The following is a 14,279-nucleotide window of genomic DNA, read 5'->3' as shown; positions in this document are numbered from 1 at the left end:
AAGAGTTGCTCTGACAGTTTAAAGATAGAATCACGCTGTAGATGGTTCTGCTATAACTTGAAGTTGATTTTAGGAAGCAAATGTGAGTGAATGATAAGGAAAAACATACCTTGATAGACACTGATCAAAACCCAAATGAGGAAAGTCTTGAAAGATAACGAACGTCCCTGAAAGAGAGAAAAAAATGTTGTTACTTGTTTAACTTCTAATGAAGGAAAGCTGTCAAGAACAAAGAGTAAAAAATGGGATTAAACCTTAGTGAGGTCCTTGTAAAGCTCTGGGTAGAGCAGGGCCATCTCTGGCTTCACATCTTGGTCCAGGACCAGGGAGAATACAGGAAACATGGTGTAGATAGTCGCATAACTACACACAAGGTAAAAAAAAGAAAGAAATGAGAGATGAAGAGAGGAGAGGCAACAAAACTGAAGGTTATATGATCAAATACTGTAGAAGCTTGCATCAGGGTTATGCTGTTGTGAAGCTGTCCTTACACTGGACCCATGAGACTTCAGGTACTCACCCGACCATGAGGAAACCCTGGTACAGAGGCACAGAGGCAAAGTAGAAGATGGAGGAGAAGACGGCCTGAGGACAGGACACAAAACTGGTGTCATAAAGTCACCAAATCAGAAATTTTAATGCCCCTACGGTGGCGAATTTGTCATTTCATTTTACCCGCAAAACAAGTTTCATGATGAACTCATTAAGAACGATCAAAAGCAAAATATAGGCTCAAAATATGTAAGAAGAAACATGCAGCATTTGCAGTGTTTTGTCTGTGTTTTAATTATTGCTGTACCTGCATGGTGGAGATGATCATGCCCCTGTGCATGACGAACTGGCCAAGCGCTGCAGAACGCTTGTAGCTGTTCCTGCCGTGAACCATGAGCAGGCGGCCAATGTGCTTAAACTGAGTGATGGAGAAGTCTGCAGCCAGCGACGCCTGCTTCCCTTCCTATGTGAAACAAACAGAATAAAGATGCTAAGCTAAAGACAAGTAGCTTAGCATCTTCAGACATTTCCCCGACCTCTAACAACTGCTTTTTCTTTCTTTTTTCTTCACAGTTTAAAGACATGCCACTTTGTTTTACCAGTTTTATAACTGAGGGATCTGAGTCAAGGTTTTTAGAGTTTTTATGACCAAATTAAGTTACAGGACCTAATCCAGGATAACACACACACAATCTGAATGAAATGTGCAGTAGGCTTTACCTTTCCTTCAATCCCGATGCCACAGTCTGCAGCCTGGATCATACTGACATCATTTCCTCCGTCACCTGTCACAAAATGACAAATTACATGATGCAGTTTCTAGAAGTAGCAGCTGTAATGGGCATTTTAAATCAGTGAGTTTTCACTGCCATCTTGTGGACACATGCAGTAATACTCAGTCTAAGACTACATGAGTCTTTCTCTAACCCAACTAAAATCAGTGATGTTAAAATGTCACATCTGGGATGGGACGGTTCAGTGACTTTGAAATTATGTGTTTTTCTCTGAAGCACTTCACAGCACTTTACAGTATTAACCAGTTGAGCTTTTATCCCAAACACGAGTATAAAATCGGTCTGGTTTAATTTGTCTGTTCACCAGAGTTTTATAAATGGTAAACACTTTCCTCTCGAAAAGATGGGGCTAAATTCACACAGATATTTCTCCCGCTAACAGATTTTCCCAGGCTGTCCGTGGATCGCAGCCAAATGCCTTGTGGGCAAGCAGGTCTGCCGCCCCTATATCTGTCAACGCTTACCTATGGCGCAGGTTCTGTTGGCTGTGTGCTGTTGGAGGAGTCTGACGATCTGAGCTTTCTGAGTTGGAGAGCAGCGACAGCAGACCACCGCCGGACACTGACATGCCAGCTCCACAAACTCGTGCTCATAGTACCGCAGACACACCTGTAACACCACAAAGGAAGTAGCATACATTCAAAAAAACAAACAAAAACAGAGGTTGCGTGACATAAATTAACTTGTTGACCAGAAAACAAGGTCATAGTGAGTGAAAATGTTAAATTCCTGCTTAACTTCTTTTTTTTTTTTTTAATTTTCAGCTTAGTGTTCCAGTTGTTTTTATTATCTTTTCCTCTCCAACTCCTCCACTTCTTGGGTGAACTCCAAAGTGTTAGTTTTGGCTAAGAAGTACACCCTCAACATCATCGGCTGTGCAAGCGTCACTGTGCGCTACACTGTGCTGTAGTACCTCTAAGGAGTCTCCTGAGATGACCAGAGCACAGTCATGTTTCCTTCTGAAGGCGTTCAGCTCCAGATGGGCCTCTCCTCTGTTTGAGACCTGCTCGAGAGCCACACAATACAATTATCCACAAGAACATTTAGGCTTTTTGTTATCGCACATTTAATCTTAGTGAACAGCTATCTGTTTTGGAAAATGCAAAGAGGACAAGAAGTTTGCTGCCTTAAGCTTTCCATTTACTCTTTGAAGTTTACTTATAGACCCATTTCTACTAATCAGGCAGGCTTCTCTCACATGCAGGCAGACAGTCTGTACAGAGGCAAAATGCAATCGTGAAATGAAGAGCTAACATAATATATCTGCTTTTGTAATACAGTGGATAGAAAAGTAGTCTTTAATACAGCCATATACACCTGCCTGCTCCCTTACGTCTGCCAATCAGCAGCTCTTTAAGGTGCCAAACACCAAGAGTAAATTTAGAGGTGACCATGCTTTTGCTGTAGCTGCTCCAAAGTTGTAGCATGATCGGCCATTGCACGTTAGGCAGACCTCTTATCTTTCTGATTTTAAAACTCCTCTTAAACATATTTACTTGGGGAATAATTTGGCACTTTTTAAGAGATTGACTCTATTTGTTTTCCTATTTTTTTCTAATTCTCTATTTTTTAATATGTTTGATTTCATTGTTTATGCTATTTGTATATTTACAAGACTTTAAAACAGTGGTTTTATTTTAAAGTGCTTTAAAAATAAAGGTGGTATGGTAACCATAATCTCTTATCCACCATGAAAACTGAGAGTTACACCCAGAGTGTGAAGCAGCCAACTAGCCGACAGGTCCTTTTATGCAAACACTGTATGTTTTCAAATAAAACAGCGCACCGGTCTGAAGACGTGGATGTCTTGGTTCCTGGAAACCAAATGAGAGCTTTTAGCGATGCACGTAGCCGTCTCAAGCTTGTCCCCAGTCAGCATCCAGATCTGAGAAGAAAACAACATGAAGAAACACAAAATGTTACAGAAACAGCACAAAAATGGAGTAAAATTAAGCAAATATGATCTTCAGTTATCTCCAGTACTTTATGGTTAATTAACATGAAAATACATCAAATTCTGATTAGGTCTAATATTATAGTTTTCCTGCTTTTTATCCCTCCTGAAGTAATTATTAAACAACTTTCATTCAAGGTATGAATATTGTTGTTTAAACATAATGCTAAAAAGCAGCAAAATGAATTTTTTCTTCAGTCTTGATTGAGAAAAATTAAGCAGATAAATCCAAAGCATGCTTCAATCTTTTAATTATTTCTTCCACCTTTTTCTTTTACACCCTTGCATTAACGCTACCATGTCATTATTACTTTAATACTTTTGTTGGACTGCAACAAAGTAAATAAATCAAAGTGGAGATGATCTGAAAAGAAAAAAAAAACCCTCCACAAACAATTTTGTAGCATCGGTCTGGCGTCCAGTTTTATTTCTGCACCAACCTTGATGCCAGCATTTCTAAGCAGCTCCAGCGTGGGCCTGACGTCTGCTTGTAGCTGGTCTTCCACACCAGTCAGACACAGAAGCTCCATCTCTCGCTCGAGACTCTCCACCACTGCTGCAACCTTCAGGGTTCGATCGTGGATACTCAGCTTTGCTTGATTGTAGCGATTCTGCACAAAAAAAGGAGAAAGAACAAAAATATCGAATAAAATCATGAAGCAATTCAGAGCTTCAGAACAGCAAATAGTGGACAGACCTGTTATTCTCCCTTTAGAGTACTGTGAACTGCAGAGACTACAAAACCAATAAACATATTTACAGGCAAACATGACAGTGATCTGAGGATTATGATGGGTTTGTGGTTGCTTACTAATGTCAAAGAATTCTTTTTTTATGATTTACTTAAACATTTGTTTCTTCTACTCTTATAAGTTCTTTCATTATTTTGTTTAAGACAGTTATATCAGTAAGTGTAAGATAAAAGTCCAGAGGAACAACAAACTTCACCCTCAAAAATGACCGTACAGTGAAAACACCTATTTAGATTTTCATTTGGAGGGCTGTCCGAGTAGACTATATTAGATTTAAAGAGGTACACATCGTTCCTAATACACCAACAACTGAGTGTAAGTTAAATACAGAACTGTAGAGCTTGTGTAACAATGTGTAAAGGACCTGAAAAAGACCAAACATGGTCTGCTGCTGTTATATTGATACAGGTTGTATTACCCATCACAGATAACATGTGATTCTCTGAAGAAACAAAAACAGAGAATCACATACACAGAACACAGACACTTCAGTGTTCCTGCATACCTCAAAGTCCTGATACTGCTCCTCAGATAAACATTTCTTCGCCACCACCAGAGTCCTCAGGCCCTCTCTGGCCATGTTCCCACACTGAAAGGAAGGAGATCAGAGATCTATTTCAGGGGTGTTTTCAATCTCAAGTATCTTTCAAAAGCTTCATCTCTCTTGACTGAAGTAGAAGATGTTGTGTATTTACAATAAATGTTTGCGTATGTTTCCCCGAGATGATTTCAATCAAATCTAGGGCAGATAAGTTCTTCTATTAGAGCAGCTGCTGTGGAAGTACACCATGCAGACACTACTGTCAATAACAGCATATTGTTACCAACACCAAAAGAAATCAATATTGAATAACATACCCTGTGGTGAAATTCAGAGGACACAGTAAAACAAAGGGATGGATGGCAGTTTATTTTTGATATGAAACACCAATAGGGCCAATCTGTCCACTTGATTGGTTATTGACAAGCTGAGTAACTGCAGCGCGTTGATCTGACAACGGGATATTACGGCCAACAGGACATCATTAGCACCATTGTTCAAGAATATGACATACTGTAATTACTTCAACTTTATCTAGGTCACTAATTAAATCAAAAGCTGCCCCCGGTGCTAAATGACTCAATAATGCCAATATAATTATGAACATATGCGCACAAGACCTTCGACCACCGAACTGGTGTAGGTGGCCTGTTGATCTTTTGATGAAATGTCCCCATTAATAGAGATGCCATAAGCAGCTAAGCTCTCGTATAGTTGTTATTCATGTTGGTTAGTTTATTACTTTACACAAGTAGAAACAAATTCCAGGTTTAAAAAAAACATACTGGCAGAGTTCCCACATGTAACAATGTTAAAGATACTTAAACCTTAGATTTAACGTGTATCATCTTTATTATAGAAAGATGTTTGGACTATATTTAGTATACATTAAATCAACATGCCTTTTTAAGACATGAAATTGCATAACATATTTTTAAAGCAGGTGTTTTTCAGCACAACTTTTATTTATTTAGTTTGAGTTCAACAACTATATTTAAAATCTTTTATATTTAAAGCTCCACAATCCCTTAACTATTATGTTATGTGAGAACGGCATGCGTCAACAGTTCACACAAAAATGTTTTGAGGATGCATCCAGACTGATTAGAGCACAATGTTTCTTGTCCCTGCTCCAAAACCTGTAATTATGCTGTCTGCCCATCATTTTACACAGACTGTAATTACAAGTAGCCGAGAAGAAAAACTGGTTACATCAGCCCTAATTCCAATTCTGAGTCAGAGATATTGAGAATTTCGGGCAGTGACAATCTAAAAGATCTACAAATCGGGGACCTAAGCACTGGGAGCCAGTTAAACCGGGTTCCTTCAGCATAAGCAAGTTATATACAAGAACTTTTTAATGGTACTAAAAATGAAACAGAATCTCAGAAAGACCAAACGGGTAAAAGTCTTTATCTGGCAGTTGTCGAAAATTAAAACGAACAAAGCTGAGGCACTAATTTGACAAACTGCACCAATCCAAGCGTGCTGCCTTATAGTAAGTGTGTGCAAACACATGATTCTCATCCTGCTCAGTTTGGGGTACATCATGTACAAAATAACAACCAAAATTTGGTTAAGACCAATTTTAATGGAATTTGCGCTTCTTTGATCCAGTTCTGTCCAAACTATATTTAAAGGAAGTATCCAGTAAAATCTTTGATATGACTCCAATTTGTACCTCTTCTTCCAACCAGTCATTATACTGGACGATGCTCGCCATGGCAACATCAGCACCCTTCATGTAGAAAGTGATATCCCCCGTTGACTCCTCCTAAATAGTTGGAAAACAAAAATAGCTACATTTCTTCTAAATCTGAAGGCATTACTGTGGAAACTAAGCTAAACAGAGGCAGCAATAAACAGAATTACAAGATTAGGTTCAAACCCATCTTAAAAATTAGCCTTCATTATGTGCAGGAATAACAGAAACAGGCATGACTCAGACCACACAACAAGGAGGATCCACACCCACCCACACAATATTATACACACCCGAACAATGATGCCCATCCTTTTGCTCTCAGAGGTGAAGGGGAAGATCTGCAGGATGTAAAAGGAGAGAATCTGTCCAGAGGGAGTCTTCAGCTGCAGGGAGGTCAGGTCTCTGTTCACCAGGGTCAAACCAACGCTTTCTGTCCACCGCACCAGCGCCACCTGAGGAAGATTCGATGCTTTGACTTTAATAAAACAGCAAGATACAGACAAGATATACTCGTTCAAAATGTTTGAGGATCAACTGAAAATACTTAAAATCTTTATTTTAGGATGATTGTTTGCTAAAACTAACAAGAAAATCACTTTATGTAGAAAAGAAAATGATGAAAGTTGACAACATGTAAGCTGATTAAATGTACTTTCACATGCACTTAAAGGATGAGAGAGTGTTACGGCATCTCCAGAGCTGCTGAGCTCTTCCCATTCAGCTCCACATAAGTGTTTTTCTGTTTCTCTTTCCTCTTTTTCCCCTCAGCAGGAACTGCGGCCCCCGAGTGAGTGTTCAGCTGCACACGACTCAATCCTCAATGGGTTCATTTTCAATTTGCTCACTCAAAGGTTGTTATTATACTCTGACCTACAAATTAGAACTTCCTGTTAATACCCCATCATTTCTCCTGCTCCCCCTTTGAGCTCCGTAAAAAGGCTGCCTATATTTACTTAACACACATCTGTGTGCCATTATCCTGTGTGTGTGTTCACATAGCTGCACATGGACACACATGAATTGACACACAACATGTGCTGACATTAAACCGAGTCCTTTTAATCTACTTTATCAGCTCTACAAAAACTATTTAAAGCTTTGTCAACTTTGATACAAATTGCATGTGATTCAAACTGCGTGTGTTACAACATTAATAAAAAACGACTGCTGCTGACTAGTTTACTGCAATGGCAGACGTTCTTAAACAACACGATCAATCATTTCAACTGTGTTCACTGTGTTTTAGCAGCCATGTAAATCACAATAGCAGCAAGTGGACTCTGAACAGTTAAATTCTTTTTTCTGCTGTAATGTCACTGGCAACATAAAAGGGTGCACCCTCAAGAGCTCAATTTATTTTGGGATCATTTGACACACTTTAGATTTGAAAGAGTAACAGTATCTCAAGACAGAGCAGAAATTGTGCATCTGGATTCATGAGAAACTTCTGTTGGTAACTTGTTTATCCCAAATACAAAACTAGAAATCGTCTTGTTTGCGTCTTCTTTTTGCATTTGAGTAAAAGTTCTTGCATAACCAGTTTAACAAACCTTTACAGCCGTCCTGTTATTTGTACACATTTTTAACTGTTATTGATAAGCACACAGGGACACATGCAAACTTAACAGGAAAGAAAAGTATATTTATTTGATTATCATTGTGGTGTAATCGACACCATTTAATTAGCAAGGAAGCATTGCAGTTTGGTGATTTTAGAACTGAATGAACTGAACCTAAATTCTTTTTTTAAACTTTGGAAATTGGATTTACCTGAGAATATGCAGTGCTAAATTAAAAAGCATTGTCCCAGCATGTTCATATCATTTACATAATGTATCTCATCCTTTTTTGACACCGAGTTATCTTCATAAAGCATTTGATTTAGCTCCAAATAAAAATTATCAACATTGTGACAGAGTCTAAGAAGTCGAATATTAATACCAGTTAGTAATCAGCCAGTGACCACCTTTCAAAGCTCAGTGTAACTGCTTTTCAACTACAGGAACTGAATGGATCCAACCTGGTGTTTCCCATGACATGAATCTTAGGGAAACTTGTACAAAGATTTCTCTTTTTCTTGGCTTTTCAACGGCATTTTGCAAACTTGGAAGGATCAGACGGTCACTGTAAAGCTAATGTGCCTTGCATGTACGCCATTAAAAAGTAAGTAGCAAAGACATAATTTTATACAAGAGCCTATTAAAGGTGAAATAGCAGCTGCTACAATGTTTTTCTTTTCTTGTAGTGGAGATGAAGTGACACAGTTTTCCTGATCTTAATGACAGCTGAACAATAACAGTCAACAGACTTCTCAATCCAGAAACACCAGGCGTGTAATTTAATACGAGCTCCTGAAAGGTAACAAAATGTAGGAAAGAAAAAAAAAGTCACACACATTCAGTGTTTAAAGGCTACACTCAAATATTTTTTTCCTAATCAGACCACAGGTTGGACGACCTTTGTTCTGATCCCAGTAGCTTCCACTTTATAATGACTGCTTATGATATCTGAAATGATGAGCTGGCCAAACAAACTAAGAGAAGTATAGCGGCTGAGATCGGATGCTACATTAGATGAGACGAAGGATTCAAAAGGAGAGAAGGAAATGAAAGGACAGAGAAAGAACAAAGGAGAGAGTGAAAGGGGAAGGGAGAGTTCTACCAACAATCACAGATCTACACCTCTCATCCTCTCAGAGAGAAAATTAAATATTGATCAATCCAAGCAGTGAGACAATAGAGGGAGGAGACAGAGCAGAAAGAGGGGATATAAATAAATATACCCATCAACTTGGAGGGAGGTAGTGCAGGTAAAACAGAAAAATCAGATTTATCTTTTAATACACTTTTATCTTTATTTTGATTGCCAAAGGTGGCAGGGGGTAAAAAGAACCTCTGCCAGTCTCACATAGGCTTTACGAACCTTCACATGTCAGTGGTGATAAACATGCCAATAATGTTGCAGTGGGCCTTTAAGGGTAGATTAACTCTCCTCCAATCTGCATTAAACTACTATTAAAAAAAAACAACAAAACAAAAGCCTGACTTTTTTTTGTTGTTTTCCCTCTGTGTTTTATGTGTTCTCCATGTAATCCAACTCTCGTGTTACATGGAGAAAGGAAACACTGAGGATCCTCGTGGGGACCGCGCTGCATTCTTCCTTCAGTTACAGCAGTAAATTCTCAGGCAGCTAATATAGACAGTTAAAAAGCTTAACCTCTAAAAAGAGTTCATGACCTTTGACTTTCTGCCAGTGAAATGATAATTATGACTAAGCAGGATTATTTAGGATGGCTAATAAATGACACAGAAAGAGATTAGAAATATTTTTACAATGACCGTTTCAAAAGCAAAATCTCCTTTTCCCGCATCCTTTTGTTTGGTATATGCACGTTTTCTCCCACAAAATATTAAAAGGTGCTAAGATAAAGATTTAAGCTGACTTTAAAATATATTATGGGTTTTCCCAAAGACTGAATGAGGTGGGAATCGCCCAGAAACGTTACCCATGACAAGGGCAGTATTGTCACAATTTGTCACACACAGATTATTTAAACACATCTGTGTGACTGTAGAAAAAATGGACTCTAAAAGGTAAAGAAAATAATTTTATGTAGTGCACTGTGTTCAATTCAGCCAGTTATTCAATCTTAACAATGTGCTGATTTAATTCATTAGCTTTCTATTTTACGTTCCCTGCCAGCTTCCAGCTCCAAATGTAATCTGCATCACAACAAGTTAACCTCTGTTAACCCAAAGTAGTCATAAAATATTGTTTATGACAAGTGAGGAAAACTGTGACCCACCCAAATTAGATAAGTCTGCTAAATATGAGGTGGAAATAGAGCTATAATCTAATCTTTGACGACCAGGGTAACCACCGCGCTTTATAGCTACCTCATCTGGGCTGGAGGCTTGATACGTGCGGTTGTCATCACTGAAGTCCTGGTCAGCTTCTGCAGATTCAGTCTCCCCGTTTACGCCGGCATGCGACTCGTACACCGGTGTGACGTTGTGGCACAGGGCGATGGCTTTCACGGCCTCGTGGATCCGGCTGCTAACGCTCTTACGAACCTTCGGGCCCGATGCCTGGGTCTTCCGCGATGGCGTGGCACCAGTGGCGCTACCACTGGATGGCTGGGAAGTTGCCTGAAACAAGAACAAACAGTCTGCAGCTGACAACAGTTTCTGTCCAGACTTGTATTAAATATTTAGTTTTTTGAAAGAACTTCATAGACTTGGGCTCAACTGTTCCTGTGTTATGGCACTGAGTAATGGAACAATGGCCAGCGTAGTGTTGCACAGTTAAATGAACCTTTGAGCTGTTGTATACAAAATGTCATCGCTTTTTTCAAAAATCCTTTTAAACATTTTTGTGAAATATTGAAATATCCATGTGAATTCATGAGTTATGGCTAAAAATGTGTTTGCAAGGTACCAAATCCAGTGCCTAAAAGAACTGAATCTGGAGTATATTTATATATCTATTTATGTATATTTATCCCTGCAGACACAGTAAGAAACAGCTAGTTCTTATCAATCTGACACACCTGTTCAAGCTGGATGACACAGCGAGGGAGAGAACTGCAGCATAATCTCTATCATGTTATATTTAGTTTGAGGGCCTTTACATTTTCATCTCTTTTGACAACAACTATCAGTGTGGCGATTACTGAGCATGACAACAGTCCACAGAGCCAGCTGTAGTTGACAGGAGGACTGCACTCTACTGAGCATTAGACTTTGGCTTATTATTAGACTTGAGTCCTGCTGAGCAGAGAAAGGGGCTGACGGGAGTACAGTAAGTACACAAACTTTATCTAAAGGGATTGAAAGATCTACAGGGAGAGATTATTATGCCATTCAGCCAGATAAACAGTGTCACAGATATAAATGGAGGATTTCTACTAAATGTACAACAGATACTTGCAGGCAAAAGTTGTGATTAAATTAAGACCTTAAAGTGGGCTTTTTCAGAATATATTATAAATGATCCTCTGTAAATTTTACACATCACTGTGACAGTACAGTACAGAAAAAGTATAGTATAGCACAAATGAGAGAGGCACTGCTGATCAGCACTGCTTCAGCTGTTCTGCGCTAAAAAGACTAGTCATTTTTCATTAGCTGAGATTAGACATAAGGGTGCGGGGCAGATGGTTTCAGCCTCGACCAGCTGTTTGGAGCTGGCTGAGAGCGAACAATATAATTCTGTCAAGACTGCAGCCAGATCTGAGCCACCCAGTGAGGAAACACTTGCTTACAGTACAGGGAGTCTCTCAGGGACGCCGCATGATGAATGGACAATATGGGCTTCTTTCCTGGAAAACTTATTCTTAGCTCAATATAAAAATTGATTAAACTGATCCGCAGAGAGGGGCAGGAATAAGCGGGAAAACACTGAGGGAAAAAAAAAGTATTAATTTTAACTGGATACGCTCCCATGCTGGGCACAAATTTTCAAAAGTCAAGTAAATTGTGTCCCCAGTGTCCATCGTTAGACATATATGTTATAGTTTTAAGGGAATACTGAGTGAACAATCACACTAAACAATCATTATTCTGAAATTTACAAAAAAAAAATGTCTTTTTTCATAATATGGATGCTAAGTGAAAACAATTCAGTGCTGAAAAAATGTTGCATAGATTTTATTTTAATTGAATTAAAATATTCTGCAATATTTTCATATACACAAATACACTCACACCAATTAATGCACACAAACAAATCAGCATGGAGGTGAGCTGAAGGCAACCAGACTTCTTTTTTAGGTTCATGAAAAGATTTCAATCCAACAGGCTTTATTGGTTTATTGGTAAAAAAAAATCAGTCCAGATGCCTTTAACTCAGGTCCTCAAGACATACACAGACTAACAGTAGCTGGGTTTTCTTAACCACACGTCATTAAGGTGGCTCACCTGTGCGTATGACTGGACTATATGGCTTTGGATCTCATCCATGGTGTCTGTGCCATAGGATACTGTTCCCAGGTGGAGTCGCTTGAATATCATTTCGTTTTGTGTCAGAGTGCCTGCAGTTCAGAAGATTATTTTCACATTACCATATAAAACAAACAGTCCATCCAGTGTAGAATATCAGTACTGTGTTTACTACCATTGTGTCATGTGTTTTAATAAGACAAGACATAAATAACATTTTTGGTACAAATCCGCAATCTTTGTTATTGCTGGTCACAACTGTGATGAAATTCTCCCTGAGAGAAACTGAGCAGCTCCTAATTTGGCATCTCTGAACTCCAGCTTCTTGTATCATCTTACATATACACAGATACCCATCAAGCTACAACAGTATCAGATGCCTTATTTATTGTGCAAGCTCTAATGGCTTCCCAAAATTAATAGCTAAAATCGTCCTTGCTTTAAATGTGCAAGCAATCCCCTTCAAGGTTGTCACCTTGTGCTCCCAGCCATCCTGCAAAGTTTGGATCACCACCTAGATACAGCACAGGAAACAATCTGTTTATTTGACTATGCTTATAAGAACTTTATGCTAGGTTTGTGCCTTAAGAAGCTTTATATAAATAAACTTTACTTATGTCTTTGGTGGTGTTTCCAAAATCCAAGCCCAAAAAAGGAACGTCGGGTCTAGAGTGTTAGCAGGAGAATATTTTCTTTTCTAAAATCATGGGATTACGGACTCTATTAGATCACCAATTCATGGTGTAAGAGTTGCAAAGATGCAAAGGTCACTAAAAATCTGTGATACTTGACAAATTCTGGTGATATTCACTTCCACGAAACAAAATCTCATCCGAAAGCAGAAGAAGAGCTGTGAGCAGTGCATTGCTAAACACAAAGACAACCTCGCAGAGCATGACAACTGTTCTGATGTTGCAACTCTTAGGAGATACTACACTTCCACGTTCACTACATGGACAAATTGCTTTCCAGCACATTAAGAGGAAATCAAAATAAAACAAAAACTTCTCATGACGAGAGCTTTTTATTTCTAGGACTGAAGATATGAAATATTTGCATGACAAATAGAAGCTGTTAATGCAATTTCCCTGAATAATCATAAAGAGTTTACTACACAACTGTATACAATAACAAAATTAAGAGAGATTCAGCCTCTCTGAAAGCTCAGACACACACACACACACACACACACACACACACACACACACACACACACACACACACACACACACACACACACACACACACACACACACACACACACACACACACACACACAGCACAGCGCTCGTCTTCATAGGACCGTTTCCAATATATCATGGGACCTGCAGGGTGGTGCATTTGCCTTCTCACTGACCTAATCTCATTACCAATATGGACTGCATGTCCTTTCTAACTATCAGACAAGACACAACATTGCATACAAAAAGACTGAGTGAATGTTCAGACACTAAAAGCAAAAGAAAAAAGAGAAATCCTTGAAAATGGGGGCAATGGCCTTGTTTAATGGATGTTGGTTGCCAGAATGTGTGCTGATAGAGCGTAAAGCTGATTAGAGGGCATCTAACTTCCAAAAACATTAGAGGCACAGAGTTAACCAATTCTAATGGATTGATTGTTTGTTCTTTTTTTTCCATGTACTTTAACTACCAACCTGGATAAATAGGCTCTAAAGCTAATCTATTCCTACCTAGATCAGTGGGGGAAGACAAAGAAGCATATTAGGACCCCAGCAGGAGTTTATCACTCTGACACACCGTCTAGAATTAGAAAAGAGCAGCCATTTGTTTATTAGCGAAACACGCCACAATAGGGGAATACGGAAACTTGAGGACTCCTGAGAAGCACCTGAAAACTCTGGATTTTTCCTCGGTTCTCCGTTTTAACTCACACACATGCCGACAGTCCACTTCAGTTATCATCAAATGTGCTTAATTCATAAAGGAAAAATTAATGTGGCTGCATTAAAGACTCATTCTCAGTTTTTTTTGTTTTTTATTTTGGTTAATGTGCTTTGATCAGGTACCAATACTTTCTAATCTGCCAGTAGGGTTCTAGACACCTTAAAAATGTTAACATTAAAAACCCATAAATGCTATAAT

General features: G+C 38.8%; 1 protein-coding gene across 2 annotated transcripts in view; it reads right to left on the bottom strand.

Moving 5' to 3' along the window:
• atp9b (ATPase phospholipid transporting 9B) overlaps positions 1-14,279 on the bottom strand; it is a 43,456-nt gene that overhangs the window by 2,895 nt on the left and 26,282 nt on the right. For both annotated transcript variants that reach the window (XM_031733635.2, XM_031733627.2), the window contains 14 exons: positions 12,157-12,269; positions 10,135-10,386; positions 6,529-6,690; positions 6,215-6,307; positions 4,498-4,581; positions 3,681-3,851; positions 3,073-3,171; positions 2,200-2,289; positions 1,751-1,895; positions 1,213-1,277; positions 800-955; positions 521-585; positions 255-363; positions 110-167 (listed from right to left, as the gene is read on the bottom strand). In XM_031733635.2, coding sequence (XP_031589495.1) covers positions 110-167; positions 255-363; positions 521-585; positions 800-955; positions 1,213-1,277; positions 1,751-1,895; positions 2,200-2,289; positions 3,073-3,171; positions 3,681-3,851; positions 4,498-4,581; positions 6,215-6,307; positions 6,529-6,690; positions 10,135-10,386; positions 12,157-12,269 — 1,662 coding nt within the window. The remainder of the gene's footprint in view (positions 1-109; positions 168-254; positions 364-520; positions 586-799; positions 956-1,212; positions 1,278-1,750; positions 1,896-2,199; positions 2,290-3,072; positions 3,172-3,680; positions 3,852-4,497; positions 4,582-6,214; positions 6,308-6,528; positions 6,691-10,134; positions 10,387-12,156; positions 12,270-14,279) is intronic.

This window comes from Oreochromis aureus, linkage group 22, assembly GCF_013358895.1.
Source record: "Oreochromis aureus strain Israel breed Guangdong linkage group 22, ZZ_aureus, whole genome shotgun sequence".
NCBI classification, from domain to species: domain Eukaryota; kingdom Metazoa; phylum Chordata; class Actinopteri; order Cichliformes; family Cichlidae; genus Oreochromis; species Oreochromis aureus.
Note: the sequence above shows the minus strand (reverse complement) of the source record. Positions and strands in the feature narration are given on the sequence as shown.